At 42.7% G+C, this 14859-nt stretch overlaps 1 protein-coding gene across 1 annotated transcript in view; it reads left to right on the forward strand.

Moving 5' to 3' along the window:
- Positions 1 to 3674: 3674 nt before the first annotated feature.
- Positions 3675 to 14859, forward strand: part of NKAP (NFKB activating protein) — a 35242-nt gene continuing 24057 nt past the window's right edge. Inside the window, exons 1-2 of the mRNA XM_072816321.1 lie at positions 3675 to 4223; positions 9443 to 9523. Of these exons, the coding sequence (XP_072672422.1) occupies positions 3826 to 4223; positions 9443 to 9523 (479 nt within the window). The 5' untranslated portion in view covers positions 3675 to 3825. The remainder of the gene's footprint in view (positions 4224 to 9442; positions 9524 to 14859) is intronic.

Consider the following 14859-nt stretch of genomic DNA (forward strand, 5'->3'; position numbering starts at 1 on the left):
AGCTCCACCCAGGAGCCCAAGGCAGGACCCAATCTGACAACCCCAAGATCATGACAAGTCAAAACCAAGAGTCAGACACCCACCCAACTGAGCCACGCAGAAACCCCCAGCAAAGGGTTTTAAATACAACACCAAAAGGGGTGCAGTTGGTTGAGCGCCTGACTCTTGGTTTCAGCTCAGGTTGTCATCTCAGAGTCTGCTGAAGTTTCTCTCTCCCTCTCCTTCTGCCCCCCTTCCCCCTCCATGCTCTCACTCTCTGTCTCTTTTTTTTTTCTGTCTCTCTTTCTAAAATAAATAAATCTTAAAAAAATACAATGCCAACAGCACAAGACATAAAAGAAAAACTGATACCTTGGACTTCATTAGAATTGAAGATATGTGCCCTGGGTGGCGGATCAAGATGATAGCGTAGGAGAATCCTGAACTTACCTCCTCCCATGGACACAACAAGCTGTGTCTACATATAGAGCAACTTTCTCTGAGAACAATCTGAGGACCAGCAGATCAGCTCTTGCACATCTGAAGCTGTAAAGAAAAAGCCACATCAGGAAGGGAGGGAAGGACAGAGATGCAGTCTGTTCAGGACCTCCACCCTCAGTACCTGCATGTGGGAAGTCATCACAGGTGCAGAGACCCTCTATGAGGAGAAGGGGGTTAAGCCACACATAAGGCACCCCCTGCCCTGGAGACTTGCAGCAGAATGATGATCCCATATGTCTGGCTTTGAAATTCAGAGGGGCATAAGTCCAGGGGAGCCAGAGGGCTATAGAAAAGTGAGGCTCCACTAGTAAAGGGCCTGCGCATAAACCCAGAGCCAGCACAGGGGTAAGTTTGGAAAGCACCCGGGCCTTACATGAAGGAGATTTATCAAATAATTTTAGAGTGTGGGCTGGAAGGGTAGGAATCTGTAGGAACTTTCTTCAGGACAAAAGCATCATCAGAGGAAGTAAAAAATACTTTGAGACCAATCAAAGTGAAAATATAACATTAAAAAAATCTTTAGGGCAGCCTGGGTGGCTCAGCGGTTTAGCGCCTGCCTTCTGCCCGGGGTGTGATCCTGAAGACCCGGGATCGATTCCCACGTCGGGCTCCCTGCATGGAACCTGCTTCTCCCTCTCTGCCTATGTCTCTGTCTCTGTCTCTGTCTCTGTGTGTGTGTCTCTCATGAATGAATGAATAAATAAGTAAATAAATAAATAAATCTTTTAAAAAATCTTTAGAACACAGCAAAAGCAAGTTCTAAGAGAGAAGTTTACAGCAATACAAGCCTACTTCAAGAAATAAAAATCTCCAATAAACAATCTAACCTTATACCTAGAGGAACTAGAAGAACAAACAAAGCCCAAAGTTAGTAGAAGGAAAGAAATAATAAAGATCAGAGTAGAAATAAATGAAATAGAGACTAAGGGGTGTTTGGGTGGCTCAGTGGTTGAGCATTTGTCTTTGGCTCAGGTGGTGAGTCCAGGGTCTTTGGACTGAGTCCCACATCAGGTTCCCCGCAGGGAGCCTGTTTCTCCCTCTGCCTGTCTCCAACTCTCTCTCTGTGTCTCTCATGAATAAAGAAATAAAATCTTAAAGAAATAGAGACTAAAAAAAACAATAAGGAAAGTAGTGAAATGAAGAGCTGGTTCTTTGAAAAAATAAACAAAATTTATAAACCTTTAGCCAGACTTGTCAAGAAAAAAAAAAGAGAGGGGACTCAGGTGAATGAAATCAGAAATGAAAGAGAAGTTACCAGTGACACCATGGGAACATAAAGGACTGTAAGAGAGTACTACAGAGAATTATATGCCCACAAATAGCACAATCTGGAAAAAAAATGGATAAATTCCTAGGAACATACAATCTTCCAAGACTGAATCAAGAATAAATAGAAAAGATGAACAGGCTGATTACTAATAATCAATGAAAGAATAATGAAATTGAATCTGTAGCCAAAAAACTCCTAACAAACAAAAGTCCAGGACCAGATGGCTTCACAGGTAAATTATACTAAATGTTCCTTTTTTATTGTTTTTTAGTATCATGCCAACCAGAGACGCTGGGGTATGGGTTTTATTATTGGAATCAAAGTGCATGCCTACCAGCCATCGGGCAGGTAGACCAAGCGCTGTTGCAAAGTTGGTTTTTATAGGCAGTAGACGTGAAAGTGTACAGCCTGGTGTCACAAAAGTTGGGTGTAGGTTTCCCATCCAAAACTTTCTTGTTAGAAATTTCTCCAAATCCCCATCCCAAATCATATAATTTCTCCTACTCAATTTAGTCCATAGCCCTCATCCAATGATTGACTGTTTTTACCTAGAAGATACCCAATAGTGTGGTCCACTTTTTCCATTTACATTATGTTAGCATCTTTCCCTTAAATTCTAAAAGAGGAGACTTCCAATAATCTATGGCATTAGTGTTCATGGTCTCATAAGTTGCTTTTTAGGAGGAAAAGCCCAAGAGGCCATCTGACTACTAGTAGACTGGATTCTGAATTTCCACAGCGAACTCATTGTACCCTCAAAAATTAAAGTTCGGGGCAGCCCAGGTGGCTCAGTGGTTTAGCGCCGCCTTCAGCCCAGGGTGTGATCCTGGAGACCTGGGTTCGAGTCCTGGGGCCAGCGTCAGGCTCCCGGCATGGAGCCTGCTTCTCTGTCTCTCTCTCTCTCCTCTCTGTGTCTCTCATGAATAAATAAATAAAATCTTAAAAAAAATTAAAGTCCGTAGAATTAATGTTCATATGTTATTTTATTTAAAAACAGTAGAAAATAGGGCGCCTGAGTGGCTCAGTCAGTTAAGCCTCCGCCTCCAGCTCAGGTCATGATCCCAGGATCCTGGGATTGGGGCATGGGATTGAGTCCCGAGGGGAGCCCCTGCTCAACTGGGAGTCTGTTTCTCCCTCTCTCTCTGACCATCCCTCCCTCTCTTTCTCTCTTTTAAATAAAAAAGATAAAAACAGTATAAAATGAATAGAATAAATAAGTATTAGCCATGTATTGCTGAGCTGCCTTATGATGGGACTCGTCTACAGGGCTGGACAAGTAGGGGCACATTAGCGGAGATGAATTTCTGGGGAATAAATAAGCAGTTTTCTCTGGGCCACAGACTTAACTGTGGTGTATCAGGCTCAAGTTATTAACAAAGAATTTGTGCCCTCTAAGTTAACTGGTCAAAATAGGGCTTAGACATCATAGCTCATCACCAGTTTTGATAGATGCTCCTTATTTTGTTTGAGATTAGAGAGAAAAAAATTATGGGGGCGCCTGGGTGGCTTAAGCCTCTGCCTCCAGCTCAGGTCATGATCTCAGGGTCCTGGGATGGAGCCCACCTTGGGCTGCTTCTCCCTCTCCCCTCGCCCCCTTGTGCTCCTGCCTGCGCTCTCTGAAATAAAAATCTTTAAAAAAATGCGTGTGGGGGTGGGTATGCTCCTACACACAGCGCCATACAAACACATATATAGAGAGAGTTACACTAACTTTTGTTATTCACACGGCCGCTGTGGCCTATCGCCCTTCCCTTCAGGTATTTCAATTGAACGCTGCAGAAAGGACAAGCTCCGCAGTCCGGGTTAGATGTGAGCAGCCTCACTCAGGACCGGAAGGATGAGTGGACCCGGTTGCCCCACGACCTCTTTATACCGCTACACCCATCACAGTCCCGTGGGTAGGACTACCTAGGTCGGGGGAAGGGATTTGCCGACGTACCCGGAACTGTTTCCAAGGTTTCCCCAGGTTAGGGTGGCGGCGCCACGGCGGGTCTGGGGACCTAAACCAACCGAGATCTCCCGAGGCTCGCGAGAGCGCCCGCTTCTCTAGCGGCTTAGGGGACCCAGTGCCTGTGATGGCTCCAGTGTCGGGTTCCCGCAGCCCAGAGAGGGAGGCCTCGGGCTCCGGGTCGAAGCGTCGCAGCTCGTCAAAGAGCCCTAAGCCCAGCAGATCCGCCCGCTCCCCGCGGGGCCGCCGCTCGCGCTCGAGCTCTCGCTCGCACTCCTGCTCTCGCTCTGGGGACCGGAATGGTCTCAGCCATCAGCTGGGTGGCTTCAGCCAAGGGTCCCGAAACCAGTCCTACCGATCCCGCTCCCGATCCCGCTCCCGGGAGCGGCCCTCTGCGCCGCGGGGTAACCCCTTCTTTTCTGCCTCCTCGACTGCGTATTATGGCGGCTACTCGCGTCCCTACGGAAGTGACAAGCCGTGGCCTAGCCTTCTGGACAAGGAGAGGGAGGAGAGCCTGCGGCAGAAGTGAGTGTGACGGGCACGCCTTCTCTTGCAGGAGCCCACCCGACTTCCGTGTCTGTCTCACCGTTCATCCCCCTTCAGACTATTCGGTTTTCACTCTCTGCCTCGCGCCGCTTTCAGCCCCACCCCTTTCCCTGTCAACGCCCCCCCCCCCCCACTTTCTATCCCTTCAGCCCCTCCCGCCTTCCCTGTCAACGCCGTTTTCAGCCCTTTTCTATCCCTTTGGTCCTACTCCCCCGCCCCCCGCAAGTTCTTCCCACCCTTTTCTGTCCCGTCGGACCCACCCCCCTACAAGACCTTTTCTCCCCTTTTCTATGCCTTCAGTCCCTCCCATGCCTTTTCCCACCTTTTTCTATCCCTTCTGTCCCCCTCAATGCCTTTTTCAACCCTTTTCTATGCCTTCGACCCCACTTCTCCCCCAACCTCTTCCCACCTTTTTCTATCCCTTCAGTCCGCCCCCTGCCCCCCCGCAATGCCTTTTCTAGCTATTTCTATCCCTTTGGACCCACTCCTTCCCAACCTGTTCCCACCTTTTTCTACCACTACCAGTCCCCCCATAACCTTTTTCCCCCTTTTCTATCCCTTCATTCCCCAACCACAACACCCTTTCCCCCCTCCTTTTCTAGCTCTTCAGTTCCCCCCATACCTATTTCAAACCTTTTCTATCTCTTTGGTCCCACTCCCCCTGCAACCTCTTCCCATCCTTTTTTCTATCCCTTCATTCCGCCCCAACACCTTTTCCCCCCCTTTTCTATCCCGTCAGTTCCCCCCCGCCGCCAATTCCTTTTTCAACACTTCTCTATGTGTTCAGTCACACTCGCCCTCCAACCTCTTCCCATCCTTTTCTACCCCTTCAGTCCCCCCCATAACCTCTTTTTCTCCCTTTTCTATCTCTTCAGTCACTTTCCACAGCACCTTTTCCTCCCTTTTCAATCCCTTCATTCTCCACCACAAAACGTTTCCCCCCTTTTCTATCCCTTCAATCCCCCCAATGCCTTTTTCCACGCTTTTGTATCCCTTTGGTCCCACTCCCCCTTCAACCTTTCCCACCCTTTTCTATCCCCTTCAGTCCCCTTCCAGTGTCTTTTTCCACATGTTTCTATGCCCTCAGTCCCTCTCCCCAACTAACTTCTTCCCACTCATTGCTATCCCTGTAATCCCACCCCTCCACAACACCTTTTTCTGCACTTTTCTGTCCTTCAGTCCCCCTCCAATGTCTTTTTCCACTGTTTTCTATGCCTTCGGTCCCTCCCCTCCCACTCTTTGCTATCCCTTCAGTACCTCCCAACACCTTTTCTTCCCTTTGCTATCTATCCCTTCTGTCACCCGCCAATGTCTTTTTCCATGCTTTTCTATGCCTTCAGTGCCTCTCCCCCCTCAACCTCTTCCCCCCTCCACTTTTCTGTCCCTTTAGTCCCCCTTTTACCCACTTTTCTAACCCTTTTACTCCCCCCAGTGCTTTTTTCCATTTTCCAATGCATTCCAAAAATGCATGTTTTCTATCCTTTTGGTCACACTCCCTCTTTTTTTTTAATAATAAATTTATTTTTTATTGGTGTTCAATTTGCCAACATACAGAATAACACCCAGTGCTCATCCCGTCAAGTGCCCCCCTCAGTGCTCGCCACCCAGTCACCCCCACCCCCTGCCCTCCTCCCCTTCCACCACCCCTAGTTCATTTCCCAGAGTTAGGAGTCTTCCATGTTCTGTCTCCCTTTCTGATATTTCCCACACATTTCTCCTGCCTTCCCCTCTATTCCCTTTCACTATTATTTATATTCCCCAAATGAATGAGGCCATATAATGTTTGTCCTTCTCCGATTGACTTATTTCACTCAGCATAATACCCTCCAGTTCCATCCACGTTGAAGCAAATGGTGGGTATTTGTCGTTTCTAATGGCTGAGGAATATTCCATTGTATACATAAACCACATCTTCTTTATCCATTCATCTTTCGATGGACACCGAGGCTCCTTCCACAGTTTGGCTGTTGTGGACATTGCTGCTAGAAACATCGGGGTGCAGGTGTCCCGGCATTTCATTGCATCTGTATCTTTGGGGTAAATCCCCAGCAGTGCAATTGCTGGGTCGTAGGGCAGGTCTATTTTTAACTCTTTGAGGAACCTCCACACAATTTTCCAGAGTAGCTGCACCATTTCACATTCCCACCAACAGTGCAAGAGGGTTCCCTTTTCTCCGCATCCTCTCCAACATTTGGTCACACTCCCTCTTAACCTCTTCCCACCCTTTTCTGTCGCTTCAGTCTTCCCCCAACACCCTTTTCCATCCCTTCAGTCCCCCTCAATGTCTCTTTCCACCCTCTTCTGTGTCATTGGACCCACTCTCCCACCAGTCTCTTCCCACCCTTTTCTATCCCTTCAGTCCCCCTAATGCCTTTTTCCACCCTTTTCTATACCTGTAGTCCCACTCTACCCCCCAACCTCTTCCCACTCTTTTTTATCCCTAAGTCCCTCCTACAACACCTTTCTCTTTTTTCAATCCCCTCAGTCCCCCCAATCCCTTTTTCTACTCTTTTCAATCCCTTCAGCCCCCCAACACTTTTTCCCCGTTTTCTATCCTTCAGTCCCCCCAGTGCCTTTTGCAACCCCTTTCTATGCCTTTGGTCATACCCTCCGCCCCCAGTCTCTTCCCACGCTTTTCTCTCCCTTCCTTCCCCTCACACACCTTTTTCCCTCTTTTCTCTCCTTTCAGCCTCCCCCAATCCTTACCCCCCCTTTTTTATCCCTTCAGTTCCCCTCAGTGCCTTTTCCACCCTTTTCTATGCCTTTAGTCCCCACTTGCCTTTTCCCATCCCATTCCATCCCTTCAGTCTCCCTCAATACCTTTTCTGCCTTTTCCATCCCTTAAGTCCCTCTCCCAATGCCTTTTCCTACCCTTTTCTATCCCTTAGTTTCCACTCCTCCTCCGCAACCTTTTCCCAGTCTTTTCTACCCCTTCAGTCTCCACCCCACAACCTCTTGTTCCTCCTTTTCTCCTCCTTCAGTCCCACCCCCCTGCCTGCAGTGCCTTTTTCGACCCTTTTCCATCCCATAGGTCCCCTCCACACACAATGCCTTTTTCCACCCCTCTCGTCCCTTGGGTTTTCCCTCCTCCTCCTCTTCCTCGAGTGGCTTCATAGGGAGCACCCTGGTGTCTCACTGCTTTCTTCTGCCTTCTGGCTTTTAGGGGTTCTCTTCTGAACCTCACACCTATGAGAATTACAGTACTTGCTTGGTTGTGTCATTATTTTTTGTAAGCATGTTTTTATTTCACACTAGAGACTGAGCTCCTGGAAAAGAAGAGACGTATTTTAATTGATCACAAAATTAGCAGAGCCTAGCACTTTGTAGGCGAACAACCGTTGCTTGTTGGATGATCAGACAGGCTTGAGGTAACAGGTTTTGTAAGTGGAAATGTTTCCTACCAAGTTTGGAAGGCTTGAGATTAAAAGTTTAAATTGGTTATAAAAAAAAAAGTTTAAATTGGAGGGGAGAAAAACCTCTGAGACAAGATGGTTCAGTGGAGCAAAAGTGATCTGCTAAACTGTTGATTAAGCTACATTGAAAAAGGTCTTGTTAAATGGTCTCAGCTTGACCATGAAAAATGAGGTCAGTGTGAGATCAGGTGTCCTCTCATGAGTTTTGGAGTGGAAAAGTGGATAGTTTAAGAAGGATTGAAAGGAAATGGATTATAATTATTGCTGTGTAAGTCATAATATCTACAGCTTATTAAGTGTCCTGTCAGGGACTGTATAAGTGCTTTTGTGTTCTCTATGTTAAAAATGAAATTTAAGAATATCACAAGCTTTGAGAGGTGCAATAAGATTCCAACAGCTCAGAGATGTCTCCATAAATCTTTTTCTTTCAGGAATGGGAAATAATAAAGCATAGCGAGCAATGAAGAGGACAGGCTCCAGAATCAGACTGCCTGAATTTGAAGCCTTGCTTTGCTGCCTGTTAGTTGTGTGACCTTGAGCAAGTTTCTTAACTTCTCCCGAGCTTTATTTCTTAACCATTTAAAAAGGGATAAAATTAGTGTCAAGGCTTTTAGAGTTGTAATGATTTAGTTCCTGGAACATAATAAATAGTCCTTGAGTGTAAGCTGTTAGGCCTTCCTGAATGGAAGCAGAAACAAGAAAAACAGAACTGAGTTAGGTTGGAGACCTACCTCTCCAAATTAAATTTTTCATATGTTACTCAAAAAGCAACCAGTTTCCTATTGGACAATCCTCACCAAAAAATGTTGGAACTTTTTGGATGAAATTTGCATTTGTACATCCAGAAGATGAGTTACAGATAAAGCTGGGGGTAGCAGGGATGAGAACTTGACTGTTCTTATAGCCTGTCATACTTCCACCTGTATATATATTCCAAATTGAGTTATAAGTATGACCCTTTTAGGCTTTTCTTTAAGGGGGAAACCTGAGTCTAACTCTGCATGATTATAATACCTTTTCTCCTGAATAAAGAAGTAAAAATTAGTATATTCAAACAATCATACCAATTTATTTTGTAAGAGTTTGTTTTAACAAATGGAATCACAAGCAGGTAAACTTTAAGGAATTGAGCCTTTGTTTTTTGTATTTTATGAGCAAAATTTTTAAAAATGTCACAAACATAAGAAAAATTTTCACATCCTTCAAGAGTACATAGAGGATATAGTCCTTTTCCAAAAAGGAACTAAAGGAACTAAAGGGAAAATGGAGAAAACGAACCCCGTATCTCATTGAGAACAATTTTTGTCAAATAAAACTTTTCTTTCATTTTCAGAGCTCTCTTTATTTTCTATTTCTAATGGTTCATTTTTATTTTATTCCTGAGTTTCTGAAAATGGGTTGACTAAACCAAAAGTAGAGGCTGCTCTTTATTCTCATAATTGTGTGTAAACAAAGAAGTTATTTCCAAATATAAAACTGTTTGTGCCACATATTTCAGAAGACAAAATGAGCAATTAGGAACTATGTTATGCGTAAGGCAGAGGAGATGCACTTGACAAGCCTTTTAGTCTGGATTTCTCGCCCGGCCTCTCAGGCTGCCTATAGTCTGTACTATTTGGTAGTACTATCAAAGAACATCAGATTATAATGAGTATACTTAATTTATTAATTTAAGTTTTAAAATATAAAGGGAAAACAGGACTTAACTAGACTCCTTTGAATTGATTATATATTTAGGAGACAATTTAGTTATGGAATTCTAATTTATATGCCTGTATCTTCTAGGAGATTAAGTGAGAGAGAAAGGATTGGAGAATTGGGAGCTCCTGAAGTATGGGGACTTTCTCCAAAGAATCCAGAACCAGAGTAAGTGATTAAAAAATACACTTTAAAAATGTAACATTTGCTTAAATTCAGAGACAATTGTCAAAATTTTTGTTAAGTGAAGAACTTTTTAAGTATAGCTCATGTTTTTTTTCTCCTTTTTGTGATTTATGATATTCTACCCCTTAAAATTTTTAAACATTGAACATACCTAATGATGAAAACATGTTGCTAGGGATGCCTGGGTGACTCAGCAGTTGAGCTTCTGCCTTCAGCTCAGGGCATGATCCTGTAGTCCCGGGATCGAGTCCCGCATCGGGCTCCCTGCATGGAGCCTGCTTCTCCCCTATGTCTCTGTCTGTGCATCTCTCTCTCTCTCTCTCTGTCTCATGAATAAATAAATAAAATCTTTTTTTTAAAAATGTTGCAAAATAAATAAATAAAAAAATAAAATGTTGCTAATGGATTTTAACATAGTTTTCTTTTTAAATTATAGTTCATGGGATGCTAATTTCCTATTCATAGAAGGGTGCAGTATTAAGACAAATACATTTATATTATTTTGAATTATTTTTCTCAACATAATAGATTGCATATCACATGTTAGCCTTACAAACGGATTTTTTTTTGATGTATGATTGACAAACAACATGGATGGTAGATAGAGTCTTTAGGGTTTCTATATATATTATTTGCAAATAGTGACAGTTTTACTTCTTCTTTACCAATTTTACTACTTCTTTACCTTTTATGTTTCTTGTCTTGTGGCTAGGCCTTCAGTATTATGTTGAATAAAAGTGGCGAGAGTGGTCATCCTTGTCTTGTTCCTGATTTTAGGATGAAGCTTTCAGCTTTTTACTGTTGAGTGTGAGGTTAGCTATGGGTTTGTCGTATCTGGCCTTTCTTAAGTTGAGGTATGTTTTCTCTATATTCACTTTGTATCTTATTTGAATGTTGAATTTTGTCAAATGCTGTTTCTGCATCTATTGAGATTATCATAGAATTTTTATTCCTTTATTTTGTTAATGTGGTATATTAACACAACACACAAAAAATGTTTAAATTCCTTTAATAAATTCCTTTAGGGGCAGCCCGGGTGGCTCAGCGGTTTAGCGCCGCCTTCAGCCAAGGGCCTGATCCTGGAGACCCAGGATCGAGTCCTGCGTCGGGCTCCCTGCATGGAGCCTGCTTCTCCCTCTGCCTGTGTCTCTGCCTCTCTCTCTCTCTCATTCTCTCTTTCCCTCTCTCCCTCTCATGACTAAATAAAATCTTTAAAAAATAAAAATAATAAATTCCTTTAAATGTGTTAATGTTGATTGATTTGTGGATATTGAATTATCCTTGCATTTCTGAAATAATTTCTAATTGAGTATGGTATATGATCTTTTCAATGTATAAAATTTGGTTTGCTAATATTTTTTGTTGCAGATTTTTGCATATAGATATATCAGGGATATTGGCTTGTAATTTTTTTTTATTTGTGGTGTCTGGTTTTGGTATCAGGATAATGCTGTCCTCAGAGAGTGAGTTTGTTCTTCAATTTTTTTAAATAATAAATTTATTTTTTATTGGTGTTCAATTTGCCAACATACAGAATAACACCCAGTGCTCATCCCGTCAAGTGCCCCCCTCAGTGCCCGTCACCCATTCACTCCCACCCCCTGCCCTCCTCCCCTTCCACCACCCCTAGTTCATTTCCCAGAGTTAGGAGTCTTTATGTTCTATCTCCCTTTCTGATATTTACTACCCATTTCTTCTCCCTTCCCTTCTATTCCCTTTAACTATTATTTATAGTGAATGAGAACATATAATGTTTGTCCTTCTCCAATTGACAATTCACGTTGAAGCAAATGGTGGGTATTTGTCATTTCTAATGGCTGAGTAATATTCCATTGCATACATAAACCACATCTTCTTTATCCATTCATCTTTCGATGGACACCCAGGCTCCTTCCACAGTTTGGCTATTGTGGACATTGCTGCTAGAAGCATCGGGGTGCAGGTGTCCCTGCGTTTCATTACATCTGTATCTTTGGGGTAAATCCCCAGCAGTGCAATTGCTGGGTCGTAGGGCAGGTCTATTTTTAACTCTTTGAGGAACCTCCACACAGTTTTCCAAAGTGGCTGCACCATTTCACATTCCCACCAACAGTGCAAGAGGGTTCCCTTTTCTCCGCATCCTCTCCAACATTTGTGGTTTCCTGCCTTGTTAATTTTCGCCATTCTCACTGGTGTGAGGTGGTATCTCATTGTGGTTTTGATTTGTATTTCCCTGATGGCAAGTGATGCAGAGCATTTTCTCATGTGCGTGTTGGCCATGTCTATGTCTTCCTCTGTGAGATTTCTGTTCATGTCTTTTTCCCATTTCATGATTGGATTGTTTGTTTCTTTGGTGTTGAGTTCAATAAGTTCTTTATAGATCTTGGAAACTAGCCCTTTATCTGATACGTCATTTGCAAATATCTTCTCCCATTCTGTAGGTTGTCTTTTAGTTTTATGGACTGTGTCCTTTGCTGTGCAAAAGCTTCTTATCTTGATGAAGTCCCAGTAGTTCATTTTTGCTTTTGTTTCTTTTGCCTTCGTGGATGTATCTTGCAAGAAGTTACTGTGGCCGAGTTCAAAAAGGGTGTTGCCTGTGTTCTCCTCTAGGATTTTGATGGAATCTTGTCTCACATTTAGATCTTTCATCAATTTTGAGTTTATCTTGGTGTATGGTGCAAGAGAGTGGTCTAGTTTCATTCTTCTGCATGTGGATGTCCAATTTTCCCAGCACCATTTATTGAAGAGACTTTCTTCCAGTGGATAGTCTTTCCTCCTTTGTCGAATATTAGTTGACCATAGAGTTGAGGGTCCACTTCTGGGTTCTCTATTCTGTTCCATTGATCTATGTGTCTGTTTTTGTGCCAGTACCACACTGTCCTGATGACCACAGCTTTGTAGTACAACCTGAAATCTGGCGTTGTGATGCCCCCAGCTATGGTTTTATTTTTTTAAAATTCCCCTGGCTATTTGGGATCTTTTCTGATTCCACACAAATCTTAAAATAATTTGTTCTAACTCTCTGAAGAAAGTCCATGGTATTTTGATAGGGATTGCATTAAACGTGTAAATTGCCCTGGGTAACATTGACATTTTCACAATATTAATTCTTCCAGTCGATGAGCATGGAATATTTTTCCATCTCTTTGTGTCTTCCTCAATTTCTTTCAGAAGTGTTCTGTAGTTTTTAGGGTATAGATCCTTTACCTCTTTGATTAGGTTTATTCCTAGGTATCTTATGCTTCTGGGTGCAATTGTAAATGGGATTGACTCCTTAATTTCTCTTTCTTCAGTCTCATTGTTAGTGTATAGAAATGCCACTGACTTCTGGGCATTGATTTTGTATCCAGCCACGCTGCCAAATTGCTGTATGAGTTCTAGCAATCTTGGGGTGGAGGCTTTTGGGTTTTCTATATAGAGTATCATGTCATCGGCAAAGAGGGAGAGTTTGACTTCTTTGCCAATTTGAATGCCTTTAATGTCTTTTTGTTGTCTGATTGCTGAGGCTAGGACTTCCTATACTATGTTGAATAGCAGTGGTGAGAGTGGACATCCCTGTCTTGTTCCTGATCTTAGGGGAAAGGCTCCCAGTGCTTCCCCACTGAGAATTATATTTGCTGTGGGCTTTTCGTAGATGGCTTTTAAGATGTCGAGGAAAGTTCCCTCTATCCCTACACTCTGAAGAGTTTTGATCAGGAATGGATGCTGTATTTTGTCAAATGCTTTCTCTGCATCTAATGAGAGGATCATATGGTTCTTGGTTTTTCTCTTGTTGATATGATGAATCACATTGATTGTTTTACGAGTGTTGAACCAGCCTTATGTCCCGGGAATAAACCCTAGTTGGTCATGGTGAATAATTTTCTTAATGTACTGTTGGATCCTATTGGCTAGTATCTTGTTGAGAATTTTTGCATCCATGTTCATCAGGGATATTGGTCTATAATTCTTTTTGGTGGGGTCTTTGTCTGGTTTTGGAATTAAGGTGATGCTAGCCTCATAGAACGAATTTGGAAGTACTCCATCTCTTTCTATCTTTCTGAACAGCTTTAGTAGAATAGGTATGGTTTCTTCTTTAAACGTTTGAAAGAATTCCCCTGGGAAGCCATCTGGCCCTGGACTTTTGTGTCTTGGGAGGTTTTTGATGACTGCTTCAATTTGCTCCCGGGTTATCGGCCTGTTCAGGTTTTCTATTTCTTCCTGTTCCAGTTTTGGTAGTTGGTGGCTCTCCAGAAATGCGTCCATTTCTTCTAGATTGCCTAATTTATTGGAGTATAGCTGTTCATAATATGTTCTTAAAATCATTTGTATTTCCTTGGTGTTGGTAGTGATCTCTCCTTTCTCATTCATGATTTTGTTAATTTGAGTCTTCTCTCTCTTCTTTTTAATAAGGTTGGCTAATGGTTTATCTATCTTATTAATTCTTTCAAAGAACCAATTCCTGGTTTTATTGGTCTGTTCCACAGTTCTTCTGGTCTCCATTTCATTGAGTTCTGCTCGAATCTTTATTAACTCTCTTCTTCTGCTGGGTGTAGGATCTATTTGCTGTTTTTTCTCTAGCTCCTTTAGGTGTAAGGTTAGCTTTTGTATTTGAGTTCTTTCCAGTTTTTGAATGGATGCTTGTATTGCGATCTATTTCCCCCTCAGGACTGCTTTTGCTGCATCCTAAAGATTTTGAATGGTTGTATCTTCATTCTCATTAGTTTCCATGAATCTTTTTAATTCTTCCTTAATTTCCTGGTTGACCCTTTCATCTTTTAGCAGGATGTTCCTTAACCTCCATGTGTTTGAGGTCCTTCCAAACTTCTTGTTGTGATTTAGTTCTAATTTCAGGGCATTATGGTCTGAGAGTATGCAGGGGACGATCCCAATCTTTTGGTATCGGTTCAGACCCGATTTGTGACCCAGTATGTGGTCTATTGTGGAGAAAGTTCCATGTGCACTTGAGAAGAATGTGTATGCAGTTGAGTTTGGATGTAAAGTTCTGTAAATATCTGTGAAATCCATCTGGTCCAGTGTATCATTTAAAGCTCTTGTTTCTTTAGAGATGTTGTGTTTAGAAGACCTATCGAGTGTAGAAAGCACTAGATTGAAGTCACCAAGTATAAGTGTATTATTATCTAAGTATGTCTTAACTTTGGTTATTAATTGATTGATATATTTGGCAGCTCCCACATTCGGGGCATATATATTGAGGATTGTTAAGTCCTCTTGTTGGATAGATCCCCTAAGTATGATATAGTGTCCCTCTTCATCTCTCACTACAGTCTTCAGGGTAAATTTTAGTTTATCTGATATAAGGATGGCTACCCCTGCTTTCTTTTCAGGACCATTTTGAA

Source organism: Canis lupus, chromosome X, assembly GCF_048164855.1.
Source record: "Canis lupus baileyi chromosome X, mCanLup2.hap1, whole genome shotgun sequence".
NCBI classification, from domain to species: Eukaryota; Metazoa; Chordata; class Mammalia; order Carnivora; family Canidae; genus Canis; species Canis lupus.